The 17,882-nt window shown below is 35.0% G+C and overlaps 1 protein-coding gene across 3 annotated transcripts in view; it reads left to right on the forward strand.

Annotated features, from left to right (window-relative positions):
- Positions 1-17,882, forward strand: part of SNX7 (sorting nexin 7) — a 97,237-nt gene that overhangs the window by 32,253 nt on the left and 47,102 nt on the right. For 2 of the 3 annotated variants that reach the window (XM_079923809.1, XM_079923810.1), the window contains exons 3-7: positions 5,696-5,806; positions 6,147-6,311; positions 8,374-8,572; positions 13,157-13,356; positions 16,131-16,217. In XM_079923809.1, the coding sequence (XP_079779935.1) occupies positions 5,696-5,806; positions 6,147-6,311; positions 8,374-8,572; positions 13,157-13,356; positions 16,131-16,217 (762 nt within the window). Of the gene's footprint in view, positions 1-4,896; positions 4,945-5,695; positions 5,807-6,146; positions 6,312-8,373; positions 8,573-13,156; positions 13,357-16,130; positions 16,218-17,882 lie in introns of all 3 variants that reach the window. The other variant, XM_079923808.1, reaches the window with a different exon arrangement.

The following is a 17,882-nucleotide window of genomic DNA, read 5'->3' on the forward strand; positions in this document are numbered from 1 at the left end:
GAGATGTAACAACTGACACTGCAGAAATACAAAGGATCATGAGAGATTACTACAAGCAACTATATGCCAATAAAATGGACAACCTGGAAGAAATGGAAATTTCTTAGAAACGCACAACCTTCTGAGACTGAACCAGGAAGAAATAGAAAATATGAACAGACCAATCACAAGCACTGAAGTTGAAACTGTGATTTAAAATCTTCCAACAAATAAAAGCCCAGGACCAAATGGCTTCACAGGTGAATTCTATCAAACATTTAGAGAAGAGTTAACACCTATCCTTCTCAAACTCTTCCAAAATATAGCAGAGGGAGGAACACTCCCAAACTCATTCTACGAGGCCACCATCACTCTGATACCAAAAACAGACAAAGATGTCACAAAGAAAGAAAACTGTAGGCTAATATCACTGATGAACATAGATGCAAAAATCCTCAACAGAATACTGGCAAACAGAATCCAAGAGCACATTAAAAGGATCATACACCATGATGAAGTGGGTTTTCTCCCAGCAATGCACGGATTCTTCAGTATACGTAAATCAATCAATGTGATACACCATATTAACAAATTGAAGGAGAAAAACCATATGATCATCTCAGTAAATGCAGAGAAAGCTTTTGACAAAATTCAATACCCATTTATGATAAAAATCCTCCAGAAAGTAGTCATAGAGGGAACTTACCTCACCATAATAAAGGCCATATATGACAAACCTACGGCCAGCATCATTCTCAATGGTGAAAAACTGAAACCATTTTCACTAAGATCAGGAGCAAGACAAGGTTGCCCACTCTCACCACTATTATTCAAAATAGTTTTGGAAGTCTTAGCCATAACAATCAGAGAAGAAAAAGAAATAAAAGGAATCCAAATTGGAAAAGAAGTAAAGCTGTCTCTGTTTTCAGATGACATGATAGTACACATAGAGACTCCTAAAGATGCTGCCAGAAAACTACTAGAGCTAGTCAATGAATTTGGTAAAGTAGCAGGATACAAAATTAACGCACAGAAATCTCTTCCATTCCTATACACTAATGATGAAAAATCTGAGGGTAAAATTAAGAAAACACTCCCGGGCTTCCCTGGTGGCGCTGTGGTTGAGAGTCCGCCTGCCGATGCAGGGGACACGGGTGTATGCCCCGGTCCGGAAGGATCCCACATGCCGTGGAGTGGCTAGGCCCGTAAGCTATGGCCGCTGAGCTTGTGGGTCTTGAGCCTGTGCTCCGCAATGGGAGAGGCCACAACAGTGAGAGGCCTGCGTACCGCAAAAAGAAGAAAAAAAAAAAAAGAAAACACTCCCATTTACCACTGCAGCAAAAAGAATAAAATACCTAGGAAGAAACGTACCTTAGGAGAGAAAAGACCTATATGTAGAAAAGTATAAGACACTGATGAAAGAAATTAAAGATGATACAAACAGATGGAGAGATATACCATCTGTTTGATATACCATGTTCTTGGATTGGAAGAATCAACATTGTGAAAATGACTCTACTACCCAAAGCAATGTAAAGATTCAATGCAATCCCTATCAAACTACCACTGGCATTTTTCACAGAACTAGAACAAAAAATTTCACAATTTGTATGGAAACACAAAAGACCCCAAATAGCCAAAGCAATCTTGAGAAAGAAAAATGAAGCTGCAGGAATCAGGCTCTCTGACTTCAGACTATACTACAAAGCTACAGTAATCTAGACAGTGTGGTACTGGCACAAAAACAGAAATATAGGTCAGTGGAACAGGATAGGAAGCCCAGAGATAAACCCACACACATGTGGTCACCTTATCTTTGATAAAGGAGGCAAGAATATGCAGTGGAGAAAAGACAGCCTCTTCAATAAGTGTTGCTGGGAAAACTGGACAGGTACATGTAAAAGAATGAAATTAGAACACGCCCTAACACCATACACAAAAATAAACTCAAAATGGATTAAAGACCTAAATGTAAGGCTAGACACTATAAAACTCGTAGAGGAAAACATAGGCAGAACACTCTATGACATAAATCACAGCAAGATCCTTTTTGACCCACCTCCTAGAGAAATGGAAATAAAAACAAAAATAAATAAATGGGACCTAATGAAACTTAAAAGCTTTTGCACAGCAAAGGAAACCATAAATAAGATGAAAAGACAACCCTCAGAATGGGAGAAAATATTTGCAAATGAAGCGACTGACAAAGGATCAATTTCCAAAATTTACAAGCAGCTCATGCAGCTCAATGTCAAAAAAACAAACAACCCAATCCAAAAATGGGCAGAAGACCTAAATAGATATTTCTCCAAAGAACGTATCCAGATTGCCAACAAACACGTGAAAGAATGCTCAACATCATTAATCAGTATAGAAATGCAAATCAAAACTACAATGAGATATCATCTCCCACCGGTCAGAATGGCCATCATCAAAAAATCTACAAACAATAAATGCTGGAGAGGGTGTGGAGAAAAGGAAACCCTCTTGAACTGTTGGTGGGAATGTAAATTGATACAGGCACTGTGGAGAACAGTATGGAGGTTCCTTAGAAAACTAAAAATAGAATTACTGTATGACCCAGAAATCCCACTATTGGGCATATACCCTGAGAAAACCATAATTCAAAGAGAGTCGTGTACCACAATGTTCATTGCAGCTCTATTTACAATAGCCAGGACATGGAAGCATCCATTGACAGATGAATGGATAAAGAAGATGTGGCACATATATACAATGGAATATTACTCAGCCATAAAAGGAACGAATTTGAGTTATTTGTAGTGAGGTGGATGGACATAGAGTCTGTCATACAGAGTGAAATACGTCAGAAAGAGAAAAACAAATAGCATATGCTAACACATATCTATGGAATCTAAAAAACAAACAAAAAACAATGGTCATGAAGAACCTAGGGGCAAGACTGGAATAAAGATGCAGACCTACTAGAGAGTGAACTTGAGGATATGGGGAGGGGGAAGGGTAAGCTGCCACAAAGTGAGAGAGTGGCGTGGACATATATACACTACCAAATGTAAAATAGATAGCTAGTGGGAAGCAGCCACATAGCACAGGGAGATCAGCTCAGTGCTTTGTGACCACCTAGAGGGGTGGGATAGGGAGGGTGGGAGGGAGGGAGATGCAAGAGGGAAGAGGTATGGGGATATATGTATATTTATAACTGATACACTTTGTTATAAAGTAGAAACTAACACACCATTGTAAAGCAATTATACTCCAATAAAGATGTTAAAAGTAATAATAAAATAAAAAATAAAGATACATATTCATAAAAAAGAAGGATAAATGCACATGCTCATATACCTACATGTACACTGGCAATCTCCTACTTAGAAATACTTAAGGGTGACCCGATTGTAAATAATTATATCAGGAAGCCCACATTCCTGGCATCTGTTCCCCTTATGGGAAATGATCCTTTATTCTCCAGGTTAGAATATCTGAGGTGAGTGCTCTAAAGAAGTACTTTCTGTTTCAGAGATTAGAGATTTGCCTTGACCTAGGACATGTAGGAGTAAGAACTCAGAGGTTTAATAAGGGTCTGTCCTCTCACATCCTCATCATGAAGACAAACTCATCAATGCCTGCCAGTATGTAATTGTGGGTTAAAGTGTATTCTTGATTCTGAGATTCATTTTCCCTCAAAAACAATTTTCTAAATCCTCCAATTTAGAGTAACTGTTTGCCCTTGACCAAAGGTCAGTATTTGTTAAATAAATGCATTTTGAGGTATAGATCACATGAGTCCATTAGTCCTAAACTTCAAGTATGCAAGCTCTTATGGTCAGACATGAAACACCATTTACAATTTACTTTCCATGGGAAACTGTATTCTAGATTAGAAGATAGAGATAAAACTTCCAAACAGTAGGAATAACAGCGTTTGATGATAAATTTCCAACTTAGAAAGAACTTGTGTTCTAAAAAGTTATTTTGGAGCAGAAATAATATATAACTTATAACTCTTTAGAAGCCCAATGAAGTCTTAGAGTAGGAAGAAAGAATGCACTGTCCTTAAGATTTGTACTTATCCTCTGTTTTCTTCTGTTATTGTAGTATGTTAGGGAACTCCTCTTTTAAGTCAGTGGCAGGGTGATGAGGACAGAATCAACCAATTATTTGACTTGATTTTATATCTTTCTGTTCCTGGAATTTATACAAGTTTCTTTTGTGTTTACTTGAAGTTTTGGGAATTCTTGAAGACATGTAAAGCTCTATCTTACTTTAACTTCCCAGTGTTTGAGTGTTTTTATTGTTAGTTATGCCATTTTATTTTCTTGGAAATGGGTAGTGAACCTATACGTATGTGCCAGGTATGAGGAGGTATCAGTAAGTGTTGTTTAATGAGTGACTCTAAACATGTTTTGTGTGCATATGTATGTATGCATGTTTATGTATTTGCATATATATATACACATACCAACTTGTATATATATTTGTTAAACTGTGTTTCTACTAGATTTAGTTTGCCTATTTTTACCATTTCCACAACTTGTACCATTTGGCATAATAGTTAGATTTTGTAGTGTTTTTTGAACATGTAGTTCCTTAGACTTCCGCATCTCATTTACCTCCACTTTTTCCCGCTAAAAAGGGAATGTTTTGCTAAGATATATTTTATGATATTCTAAACATTCATTTTAAAAGAATAAACTTTGTCAAGTATAGCTTTTGTGAGCCTTATTTTATAACAATTAAGATTGCATCTTATTTTGACTTGAACTGCTTAATTTTACAATTGTGTTCGTCTGTGTGGGTGATTGATATTTCTGGTGAATGTGAAATATGTAATGTGTTATTTATTCCATGTTTACTTCTCCAGGAAAATCTCAAACTTAATATTACTGTGTATAATTTTTTAAAAAATTATATAAATGACTTTTTTTCTTATGATAGGTGAGGGCGCATTATCTAAGCTATTTTTGTATCTGGCTTGGAATTCAGGTAATAGAAGTGAGGTTGGTATTTTACCCATGTTCTTCTTGTCATGTGTGTTGGAATAGATTTTTAGTTTGTTAAGAACAGATATTTTAATGTATTTGCTTAGTTTTTAGGAGTTTAGGCATATAGCTCAGAATTCCTTGAGAAATGATAGGAAGATTTTCTTTTCACGTTAAATTTCCATTAATGACATTTTTAAAAAGCAGTAAAATCACTCTGTATAATGTTAGAATTTTCAAATACTAAAAGCAAATTTTATCAAAGCAATTCATTTGAGCAAATTCCAGGAAAACATTTTTTTCTCAGTTATGTTCAGGTTATTTTCCAAGTTGCAAAAATAGGACTTTCCTCAAATTCTGAATTCTGATCATCTTGAAAAATGAAATATATTTGAAACCTAAATTCAGAACACACTTTCTTGTTAGCAAGAAAGTCATGCCAAAGATAATAGTAGTTAAAATCTTGTGGAAGACAGATGGTTGCTCTAAGACAGATTTTTTTCAGTTTGGATTTTAAATTTGAGCATGATGTTTGCTTTCTTTCTGGGAATACTGGAAAGTTTGCTTTGTTTCATCTGCTACATGAATTGATGTCTGCAAAAAAAAAAAAAAAAGACAGGCTGACAAACACTGAATAATTAGAATTTGTTAGTTTTTCTTAGAGACCCATTTATTTCAGAATGTCTAAAATAACATTAGGCAAATGTCTTCTGTCTTATATTGCATGTGCTGTTATTTTCTCCTACTTTCTTCAGACGTCTCGTGGGGAATTTGACTCCAGTGAATTTGAAGTTAGGAGACGTTATCAAGATTTCCTTTGGTTGAAAGAAAGACTTGAAGAAGCACACCCCACTCTGATTATTCCAGTAAGTTTACATTTTTTTTTTCACAGAATAACTGCCATTTTGTCTTGTGAATCGTTAGAATGCCTAACACCCAATTTCAGACCTTTTAATTCAGTATAATTCATTTATCTTAGGAACATTTGTTTTTAAACTTTTCAATCTATGTACAGATTTGTTTTTTTAAAGTATTGTAATGTGTTAAGATTTTAGTGTTTGGCTCTAGCGTTGTGAATTTTGAAAAATTATTTTTATAAGAAATGATCACACGTTCAAATAATCTTCCAAAAAGAAAAAGTGTAGAATTCCTTATAATCCTGTGCCACATAATGTTCAGATACCTTTTTAAATTTTTTTGCCCTAGCCATTGCCAGAAAAGTTTATAGTGAAAGGAATGGTGGAACGCTTTAACGATGACTTCATTGAGACACGCAGGAAGGCATTGCATAAATTTTTGAACCGAATTGCTGATCATCCAACTCTAACATTTAATGAAGACTTTAAAGTTTTTCTTACTGCACAAGCTTGGGTAAAGGATTTTAATTTATACTCATATAATCCTTTAGTATCTATACGTGTAGTAGGTTGTATGCTTTCTCTTATTTACCTTTATAAATCAGGTAAGAGTGGCCTCGAATTAAGATGTGTTTTTAAACATTGGAGAGAGATCCTTTAGATACAACCCTGTGTCAGGTCTACGTATAAACATTATGAAAATCTTGTACCTTTCTCACATATACATCCTCATATTTCTCTTGGTAGCTGAATTTTTTTTTTAATGCCTGGGTACTCCTTGCATATATTGCCAATACTGAAAATATATAAACATTTAAAAATTGACACTGTTTTGAGTAGTAATTGGTCAGGGCTTTTCAAGTTAGGATAAAAGATTTTATTAAATAGATGGATGGAGAGATAGGTAAATAATATAATTTCCTTACTTTCCCTTCAATTACCTAATTGAAGGGGGTCTAATTTCTAATACAGAAACCTTATATATTCCTTTTCTTTTATTCTATGAAGATGTAACTCACCAAGAAAGATGACAGGTAGAACAACGGTCAGTATTAAATACTTACTGACCAGTGTTGAGTTTTCTATCTCTCGGTTGTTGCCAAAGTGATCGAAGCTAAAAAGTGATTCATCTCAATCTTGACGGTACTTGCTGTCTGGAAGCCCTATGTGACTTATGTGAGATGAATTTGTGGCCTGACTCCAGACCCTTAGAAGCTGTTAGAAACATTATCTGCAGTCAGCAGTTGCAGTAACAGCTTGCCCGTTGTGACTTGTGCCGTTTCTGATAATGTTTACTCTATCGAATGATGTGGTAGCACTCCTCGATAGACGTGTTGCCTGGTCAAGAATAGCATCTGTTATTATTTGCACACAAAATCATATTGACATGGAAATAAACAAGTTTATATATTATTTTGTGTAAGACCTTTAGGAAAGAAGATCTGGAGAAAGATAATATGTTATTTAATATTTGGGTAAATAATACATAATATTTTTATCTGTGGATTTGGTAGTCAGCATTATTATAGATTTTTTGTGTGTGTGTATGTTACTCTTCATCTTTTATTTGATCTCAAACCTGTGTTTCAGTAAGTGCTACAACCATCCTCAGAATCCCTTGTCCTCCTTCTTGGTGTTCTTTTTTAGTATGCCATACTTCTGAAGGAATACTGTAGTGTATCCTTTTATAGCATTTCTACTTTGCAAGTCTGTAGCTGACCCTCCTAAGTTAACTAGAATTAGAAACAGCTAGTTATATATTTTATTAAAAATCTTTCTCCAAAGACAGTCAGCCAGTGGAGATAGTGTCACAGTTTATCCAGTTAAGTTAGTTGCAGAGCTATGGTCAGGGAGTATCTGTTTACCAACTATTCTAGTGACTTTAAGTAGACAAAGCAGGTTAGTGCTTAGCAGTGAAGCCCCTAGGGTCAGACTGCTAGGGCTCCAATCCTTATCGAGTAATTCATTGCTCTTGGAACTTGAGCAAACCTTCCTTTGCTTCTATTTTCTTCTGTACAATGAGGATAATAATAGAACCTACTTCATAGTGTTATTGTGAGTTATGTATATAAGAATGCAGGTATAGTGCCTGCAACATTAAGCTCTTAATAAATGCTAGCTATTATTATAACTAAAGAATTAATGAAGTTTTCCAATTTTTTTCCAGGGAGTAGTTATAGTTAGACCCTAAGAAATCTTTTTCTCAATCATTTTTCTATTAAATTCCTGTTATAAAATATGGATTTCATCTCATATCATCCTTCTTATCTTCTCCAGTAATCTCCTTAAGTGCGATTCCTTCTGTTAAACCTTGTTCTTTGAAAGATCCATGCTCTGAGGAAACATATTTTACATGAGCTCTTTGAAAAGGAATGTTATCAAGGAGACTGAGATTTAGAGAAAGAACTGTACCCTAAACTCATCTGCTTCAAATTAACGTGAAAAAAAAAAAAAAAGACGTATATGAAACATTTTTATTATCTTTATTTTATTCTTCTAATTAGATTTCTTTTTTGTTGTTGGGACTTGGAATATCATTGTCTGCTTCATCACGCATATTTTATTTTTTTGTCTAGGAACTCTCTTCTCACAAGAAGCAAGGGCCTGGATTACTCAGCAGGATGGGGCAGACGGTCAGAGCGGTTGCATTATCAATGAGAGGAGTTAAAAGCCGCCCCGAGGAGTTCATGGAAATGAATAACTTTATTGAAATATTTAGCCAGAAAATAAATTTGATAGATAAAATATCTCAGAGAATTTACAAGGAAGAAAGGGGTATGTAGAATCACTGAAATGTGATTTCAAAGTTGTTTGATTTCTGATGGATCTTTACATTTGCTGGTGTGGTAAGGCAACATCAACTTAGCATTTCTTTTTGGTCATTATTAGGATTTCTGTCTCTGCTGACAGTGCCTGTCTGTTATTGCATGCTGTTTACTTTATCTATTAGAGCCCTTAACATATTAATGAGTTGTTTTAAAATCCTGGTCTGATAATTCCAACATCTCTACCACATCTGGTTCTGATGCTTGCCCTCTCTTCAAATTGTGTTTTTTGCCTTTTAGTATGTCTTGTAATTTTTTTATTGGTAGCCGGACATGATGTACTCATAAAAGTAAACAGGCCTTTAGTAATGTGGTAGTGAGGTGTCGGGGAGAGGAAGTATTCTAGAGGCCTGTGATCAGGTCTCAGTCCTTTAGTGAGTCTGTGCCTCTGGACCGTGAGCTTCACAAAAGTTCAGGTTTTTTTCCTCCCCCCTCTTAGTTGGATCAGGATGACCAGAGTGGGCTCAAGTTGGGTATTTCCCTTCCAGGTCATTTAGGTTCTGATAATACCCCATCAGGTTATGCTCTGGTTAACTAGTTTCCCATGAGGGCAGGCCTTGTTAAGAAGGCTATTTCAAAATGGTTCATTTTGCCACCCCCTGCAGGAAGCAGAAGTAGTTTTTATCTGATATTTACTGTGTAAGCTTTTGGGGGTAAATCTCACAACATTGTGGGGTCCCCTTGTGACTGGGTTCCTCTGGAGTTTTTATTAACTCTTTGAATTGTCCACACTGAGCCTCCAGCAATTCATCATTGACAGTTTCAGTCTCCCTACCCCCCGGCACTGGTTGCAGAAGTGATTTCCCCTCTTGAGTCTCTGCTCCAGGAAGACAAGATTCCTTGTATCCATGTGTCTGTCTTTTCAGTCTTGCAGGCAGTGGTTTGTCCTGTGTCCTCCCCTCTCTCACAGATCCAAAAAAAAGTTGGCTTTTCAGTCTGCTCGGCAGTTTTCTTGTTAAGACCAGTGGCGACTTCCAAGCTCCTTACAGAGGAATCACACAACATTAAGTTAGAATTTCACCTTCAAAGTGTGGTTTATTCCCAGATCTATTGTGAAAATTTCTGATTCCTAAATGATTTTGAATGTAGTCCTGGCCGGTTTCCATTTGCTTTAATTAATCACTAGCTGTCTTGTTCTCATTTATAGATAATACTGATAAAGAGCTTAATATTTTGGATGTAGTTGGTCTCAAATGTTCAACATGGGCTATAGTTTTAATCAAAGAAGGGATGTGTCAGGAAATAGGGTTTTCACAGTTTCTAGTGATTTTTGTATGGGGGGACAAGTACTCATTAGGCCTGTCCAACCAATGGCAGAGATTTATATATGGGAAAATAGGTCCTGTTTCCTATTTTCAAGTTAGAATTTATTCCATGATGGAACTTCCCTGGTGGTCTAGTGGCTAACACTCCACGCTCCCAATGCAGGGGTCCTGGGTTCAATCCCTGGTCAGGGAATCAGATCCCACATGCCGCAACTCAAGATTCCGCAACTAAAGATCCTGCATGCCGCAACTAAGACCCAATGCAGCCAAACAAATAAATAAATACTAAAAAATAATAATTTATTCCATTATGATTTTTTCTAATTCTATGAGTTTTTGCTAATTTTCTGATTGTATTTACCTACATTAAAAATAGATGACTAATTCAGAAAATATATTTCCTAATATAAATGGGTTTTAGAGATGAACTACTTGAAGTCCCTGCATTGATGGTTTATTTCTTTTTTTTTTTTTTTGATGGTTTATTTCTTTATTGTCCATGTCCCACATTAAACTGTAAGTTCCATCAGGACAAAAAGGGAAAAGGATTGATTTATTTCTGGTATCTAGATAGCGCCTAACACATTGTAGATGCTCAATTAAAATCTATTCAGTGATTGAAAAAATAAATGAATAAACATAAGATTTGGTGGTATGAAAATCTGCTTTATCAAGAATTGATTGGTTATTAAAAGAGATATAGAAAAAATTGTTATATCTGAGTGTGTATTGCCTTTTCTCTAACTTCCTTTCCTATGTATTGACTTGGTGAGGTCATTGTGGTGACTAAATATAGTTTAATAATTTGTTTTATGCCTCTTGGTCTGCCTTTGTATTTACCATTTGTCATTTTTTTTTAATGTCAAGAAGCCAGTTGTTTTAACTAGGTTCTGTGATTCCAATTCTATTAAGTAGATTCTTGATGCATAGTTAAGTTGTATAGCAATTCAAAGAGGCCCTTGGAAACTCTTGACACTTAAGATTTCTGTAGAATATCAATATGCTTTATATTTGCCAGCACAAGGGACTAGTTTTAAAATCTTTGATATACTCTAATATTTGTGAAACGCTCAAAACGAAAAGTGGGTTTTGTGGTAGACTTTATAAATCTGAGCTCTCATTTTCAAGGAGTGAATGCACACTGGCCCAAACTTGAGGGATTTCTTGGTCTTTCGAATGTGAAGCCCACTTGTCAAGATTTCATTCAAAATGATAGATTTTTTTTTTTTTTGTAGTCCTGGGAGTCTAAGCTATATAGGGTGTTTCATTCATATTTAAATCATAAAGAATTTGATGATCACAACGAGTCATTTCTCTTATGATTTACTTTTATTCATTTTTTTTCTGTGATTTTGTTTTGTGTTCCCCAATTTATTAGGCAAATTTGTATTGACCACATGTTGTGCTGCTGCTTTGTGCTGAAGATTGAAGGAGGGTTAAGATAGTACCTGTCCTTGAGCTCACAGTTTAGTTGGGGAAACAGATATATTAATGGACAAATTACAGTGCAGCTCATTAAGTGTTTGCCTACAGATGCGATTTGAGTGCTGTATAAGCACAGTTTTAGAATTTCAGGGAAGCTCTCTATATAAAAATAAATACTACACAGGGTTAATGACACACTTTGATATATACACAAATTGAGAAAAGAAATAAAGTAGAATATTTTCTAGAAATATTAGTTTAGTTTGGTGATTATTTAAAATAAAAGATAGGCCTAGATCAAGAGGATGCAATTTGGAAGGGCTCTAGTGGTCATTTAAACCGAATATCTTCCTTAGGTGACAACTAATATTTCTGTTTTTTTTAATTTTTAAAGTCTTTTTTAGTTTACTTGATCATATAAACTTTTGAAATTTTAATAGTTTAGTAAAAAGTTTAATTTAGAGCAATATGACATATTTCAACTAACCCCAGTGACTAGTAAGATGATTAAATATAGAGAATTTAATTGTATTTATATGGATATTAAACCGAAAACACTCACTACTCATGCATTCTCTACCATAAAAAGCCGTCTGTCATAAAAAGTTGATAGTGTGAAAGCAAACATATAAAAGCATTCAGATTTTAAAATGAAATCCAAATTTTTGGATAAATTTTTGGCTTATCAAGCATTGAATAGGCTTTTGTTATTCATTCTTTCATTGATATGAAAATATATATTGAATATATTATGTATTAGGCTTTGAGATTAAAAAAATAATAAGACCCTGCCCAGTTGAGTCTTGGAGCATGTGGCCTAGGCGTGTGTGAGTTATGCAAGCAGTTATAATAAAGTGGGATAATAGAAGTATTAAATTATGATAGGCTTTAATAGAAGTATAAAATTATAATAGACTCATTGAGGACAAAGCATCTAAGAAGGCTTTGGAACAGAAACAGAAGAGATTTGTTTGTGTTAGGACTTAAAGGATTAGAAGTAGTTTGTTAGATGATAGAAATGGTAGAGGGCAAGACTAAAAGATACATGCATTGTTTAAGTTAGGAGAAGTCATGAGATATTCATGAATGAGCGGTTATTTTGGCTTGAATTAAAATATCTTTGGGGGAGAATCTGAGGAGTTAGACCTGGAGAGGCAAGGTAGGGACTGATCATAAAGGACTTTCTAATTCAGCTAAGAAACTTCACTGTTCATATACTGTGACAAAAATTGAAAGAGGGAGAATTGTTAGAAGTTCCTTGCAGTAGTGCAGGTTAGAGATGCTGATGACAGTGGAAGTGCGGAGAGGTGGGTGGGTGGGTAGGTAAGTGGGTGGGTAAATGGATGGATGGTTAGATAGATAGAGATTTAGAAATATTGGAATTGCTGACTGGCTCTGTGCAGGTGTGAGTCTAGGGTCTAGGATGACCCCACATTTTTTGCTTAGATCTCTGGAAGCAATTACCATTAAGAGGATATGTAAACAGGATAAGAGGAAAAAGAAGACATGTTTTGTTTAGGTCACGTTGCCTATGAGGTATTCAGGTATAGTTTGTTTGGTAGGCAGAAGTCTGTGATAGATACAGTGATCGTATAATTTATCTCCCAAGCCAGGACACTTTTGAGAATGAAAAAGCATGTTACTGATTACACTTGGAAAGTTTTCATTCAAGGACCAGTTGAGCAGATTGGGATGACAGGTCAATTTAATGAAAGATGATATCCATATTCTTATGTTCATGTACAAGAACATGTGCACGATGAGAAAATAAGGTCCTTTCTTATTGTCTGTAATACAGGGATTTTGAAAACTCCTGTAAATTGAAGAACTTATTATTTTTTTAGAATATTTTGATGAAATGAAAGAATATGGCCCAATTCATATTCTGTGGTCAGCATCAGAAGAAGATCTGGCTGATACTCTAAAAGGTGTTGCCAGCTGCATTGACAGATGCTGTAAGGCCACTGAAAAACGGATGTCTGGACTCTCAGAGGCCCTGCTTCCTGTCGTACATGAGTATGTGCTTTATAGTGAAATGTTAATGGTAAGAACACCTAATTCTACTTCTGCCTTGGTTCCTGACCTGATTATATGCTTTATAAAGGCAGTTTCTATTTCTTTTTGTTCACCACTATCTTCCCATCCTAGAAGGATGCTTTGCGTGTAGATACTCGTAAATATTTGTTCACTGCATGAATGAATTGATGAGTGGAAGAATGTGTTAATAAAAGACAGGAATTTTCAACAGTAGCAACAACAGTTTATAAGATAGATTTGAAGCATCCTCAGTCAAGATTTACATAGGGAGTATGATTAGTTTTTCCAGCCTTTTAAAATTTTACTTTAAAATTTTTCAGCACTTGAGAAATTTCTTTTCATGAAAGAGTTGCTTTCTTGCTTCTAGGTACATTTGATTTAGCAATATATTTAGTATCATTATGTAGAAAGTACTTGAGTAGGATCTTGATATTTGTTCTGTCTTCTGGGTGCCTCTGAAAAGAGATCCTTCAAATTAACATGTTTCTTTCACTATTTGAAAAGGCTTTTATTCCTCTTATATCAGAGTTTTGCATTTAACCTCCTCAGTTCAAGTTAAGGTTTCCAGATATTTTGGATTTAGCAATGCTGTCTGCAAAGCTAATGTTTTTCATCCAGTATTATTCTCTGCTCACAATACCTTGCACAGTTGAACTGATACCCTCAGCTTTCTGGTGTTGTAGGGTGACAGTGGGGGAAGGAGTCAGCTTGCATTCAGTTATAGTCCATTTTTTCTGCCATTTAGACTTGAATCCATGTCTGGTTTCTGTATTCATGTACTCTTGATTTGGGAGGATTAAAAAATTTTTCTTACTTTGTCTTGTTAAGAAAAGTTCTCTTAGCCTTTCAGCATGATATCTGCCTCTTTCGTATTTATCATGTTTAGGTTTTCCTTTCACAGAATCATTAAATATTTTGTAGGTATTTCGGATTTCTGCTGTTACTTGACTTTGTTGTGATCCTCCCATAAACACACCCTCCCTGCTTCCCAAAGTCCTCTAATGTTTCACTGCTGAGGTGCTTCCTCCTTGCCTCCATCAATTTCCTTGGCTACATTCCATTGGTTTACTTCATTATTGATCTCTCTTGTGTGGCTGTTCAAAGAGATCTGATTTTTATCATTAAAAATATTATATTCTTTTCCCTTAATTAGATGTTTTGCTCTTTATGTCAGGATGGAAATTATGCAATTTAAATCCTGTATTATTAAAGGTGTGGAAAAATTATAATAGCAACCAGAATTGAATTATTTTATAGGTCCTCATTTGATTGCATTATTTTGTAGGTTCCTAGGGTATAATCAATAGCACTTATATTGAAGTTGTGCTTCTGTTTTATATTGGAATATTTTCTTCAATGTGAGCTAAAATAATGAAAAATACATGCCTTGACTAAATTTGTGCAGTTTTTACTAGTTGTCTTCTGAAGTCACCTCTTACTTAAAATATTTCTATCTATATGAAGCACAATATTTCATATTTATGGAAACATACATAAAATTAATGGGACTAAATTATAGTATGTGTCATTTGGGTTAGAGAAAGGAAGGGGTTCCTGACATTAATGGCCATTAAACATTGAAGTAAATATAAAAGAATTTGTGATAATTAGTTGAATTTTCTATTCATTTCTTTGAAAACAAGACAAATGTTAATCTCTTTTGAACGTTTTAAGATTGATTCCACCAGGCTCAAAACCAGGGTGAGTCATTTTCAGGATGATTTTTATCCTTAATGCCTCTCAATATTCTCTCAAATACTATAGAGCCAGCTTATCTGGTTCCATTTAACTGATTTGTGGTTAAGGTTCTTCCCTTCCTCTGAAAATACCCAAAAGACCTGTACTTCACTAAGGCCCTTCTCTTGTATGTCCTGCAACTCTGCTCTCCCTGGCTGAACTGTTTGCTTACCCAGAGTTAGTTTTATTTTTGCCTTGAACTGTTTAGGACATTTGTGTTCATTTTTACAGTTTCATTATTTAATTAATACTATGGAAACCAGTGAAAGATGAGTACAAATAAAAAGAATCTGGGTGTCTACAAAGACTGTCTTGGAAGAAAAGTTAGTCACCAAGGGAAAGACATTGAAAAAGACTAGAAAACATTATAAAAGATGTAGATGAATTCTGCACTCAAATTCCTTCACCAGGGTGTATTGACTGAAACGTGAAATCATGGTTATTCAAGAAAACAAGATGGAACTCCTCTCAGTCAGAGCAGACGCCATGCTTTCTCCTCAGTCTTGGCTAATCGGTTAATACTTACATATTTTAAGCTAAAATAAAATCTTAAGATGTGAATGCACACTTCAATTTTGATTCCCCACTGTAATTGACTTTGATTAACTATGCCTTTAGAGTCCAATAAGAGGGCTGATTGTAGATACTTTCAGATGTGTAGCCCATGTGCCCTCCCAACTGCAACCAGTTTACACCATAGCACGTATTTTCAGTGCTCCTATTGACTTTTTTAGTTCTTTGCTCTTTTTGAAGAACTGTACCTGCCTAGAGTGCACCATCAAAACATGTCTTTTGTACATAAAGTACTTAAACCAGTAAGGTGTACATTGGGAAAACTAATAAAAGATTATGAAAAAGTTTCCTTTAAATACTTGCTATCAGTTTAGCTTTTAGAGATTAATTTTTTTTTTAAGTCATTACACCCCTAGATGACTGATGGCCTGGGGAAGAGATGGTATTTGTATTCTCAAATGTATATTTTTGTTATACAAAGATTATTAAAACTAAGTACAACCTGTTTCATTCCTGTGTTTTAATATGAAGGGTGTCATGAAAAGAAGAGATCAAATACAGGCAGAACTGGATTCCAAAGTTGAAGCTTTGACCTCTAAAAAGGCAGATACTGATCTGGTAAGTTTTTAAATTTCTTGTTATAATCACGTAGAATTGATTGTCTAAAATTTGTATTAGCTCCATTACATGCTTTTTTTTAAGCATTCAGTAAATGATACTAAAATTTCTTCCAAAAATCGATTATACATTGAGTACCAGGTGAGTCTGTAAGCTTACGATGCTTTTCTGCCTTTCTGTCTTATATTTTTTCTTACAATGAGTAAAGTATGAAGTTAATTTTTTTTAAATTAGAGTGCTTGAATTCAGAAAGTATGGAAAAAAGTACCTAACATTGTTCCAGAAGGTTAGTAAGTACTCAGTAAATAAATCTACTTTTTACTAGTTTTATAAGAAATTTGTACAAGGTAAGTTGGTGTTCCTATACATATTTTTCTGGTTATTGTAAAAATCTTTACAAAGGAGGTATCTTCGTTTTCAAGTTTAATCCTTTTCTTAAAATACTTTTTTCATGGAAATTTTCAAACATAAAAAGTGATCTAATAATATAATGAACTCATTTACCCACCACTGGGCTTCATTAATTCCCAACATTTTGCCCAGTTTTTTTCACCTGGCTATTTCTCACTTTTTTTTTTTTTCTGAAGTACTCTAAAGCAAATTTCAGACATTATATTTTCACGCACAATAGTTTAGCATTTATATTTTCTTGTCTTTGCATGTTGTCATGATACTATCAGATCAGAATTGTTATCATTTTAAAACAGAGGAAGAGACTTGAAACGTAGAGTAACTTGCCCAAATTTATATAGTTCTTGAAACAGAAGGAGGACTGGAGGTAAGAGTATCACTTGCCTCCCTCAGACCATGCTGCCTCTCAGAGAGCAAGTATAAAAGTTGGAGAAATCACTCATTACTTTGTTAACTTTTATTACATTTTCTATGAAAGAGACTTTCCTAATTTTATTTTTAATTTAAGGGTTTAGAGTACACTTACGTCAGGTGAATGGGGGAGTCCTTGAAACACCCCCCCAGCCCCCAACCCCCCCGCCCCCCATTAATCCATAGTATTATTGCTGCCCATCCCAACTTGGCTTGGGAGCTAACCTCCCTCCTCCCTTCTTTAATTTTCTCTCTAGCTTTAATAATTTTCTAACACAAAAGATGAAATTTTTACTGGTTTTCTTTGTATTATCTTTCTCTTTCTCTCCCTGTCCATAATCTAAATACCTTGAGGGTAGGAATTTTTTAATTGTTTCCTGAAGTATTCTCAGCCCAGAGAACAGTGCCTGGTACATGGTGGTCACTCAATAAATATTGTGAATGAATGAAACTTGCAGTGATTGCTTGGCTTCATAAAAACATATTGAACATTTGAAGCAATAAGTCTCTACAAAATCAGACTTTGTGTAAAATGTTGAGATTTCACTAAAACGTGATTATGAATTATCCTCACCTTTCTTAACTATGCTTATTTTTCAAACTCAAATTTATTCTCCTGCATGGAGTGTGAGCGGGGAGTGGTGGGCTGCTGTGGACAGAGTAGGAGAATGGAATCTGTGAGAGAGACTAACAGAAAATGTAGAACAAGTGGAACTAGTGGTCGAGGGGGAGCTCTTGCTTTTACCTCAAGATGAGGAGAAAAAAGAGGAAATCCAAGATTAACCTTCTCAATACAGTAAGGGATAAATATATATACACATTTATATATATTATATTTATATA

This window comes from Stenella coeruleoalba, assembly GCF_951394435.1.
Source record: "Stenella coeruleoalba genome assembly, chromosome: 1".
NCBI lineage: Eukaryota > Metazoa > Chordata > Mammalia > Artiodactyla > Delphinidae > Stenella > Stenella coeruleoalba.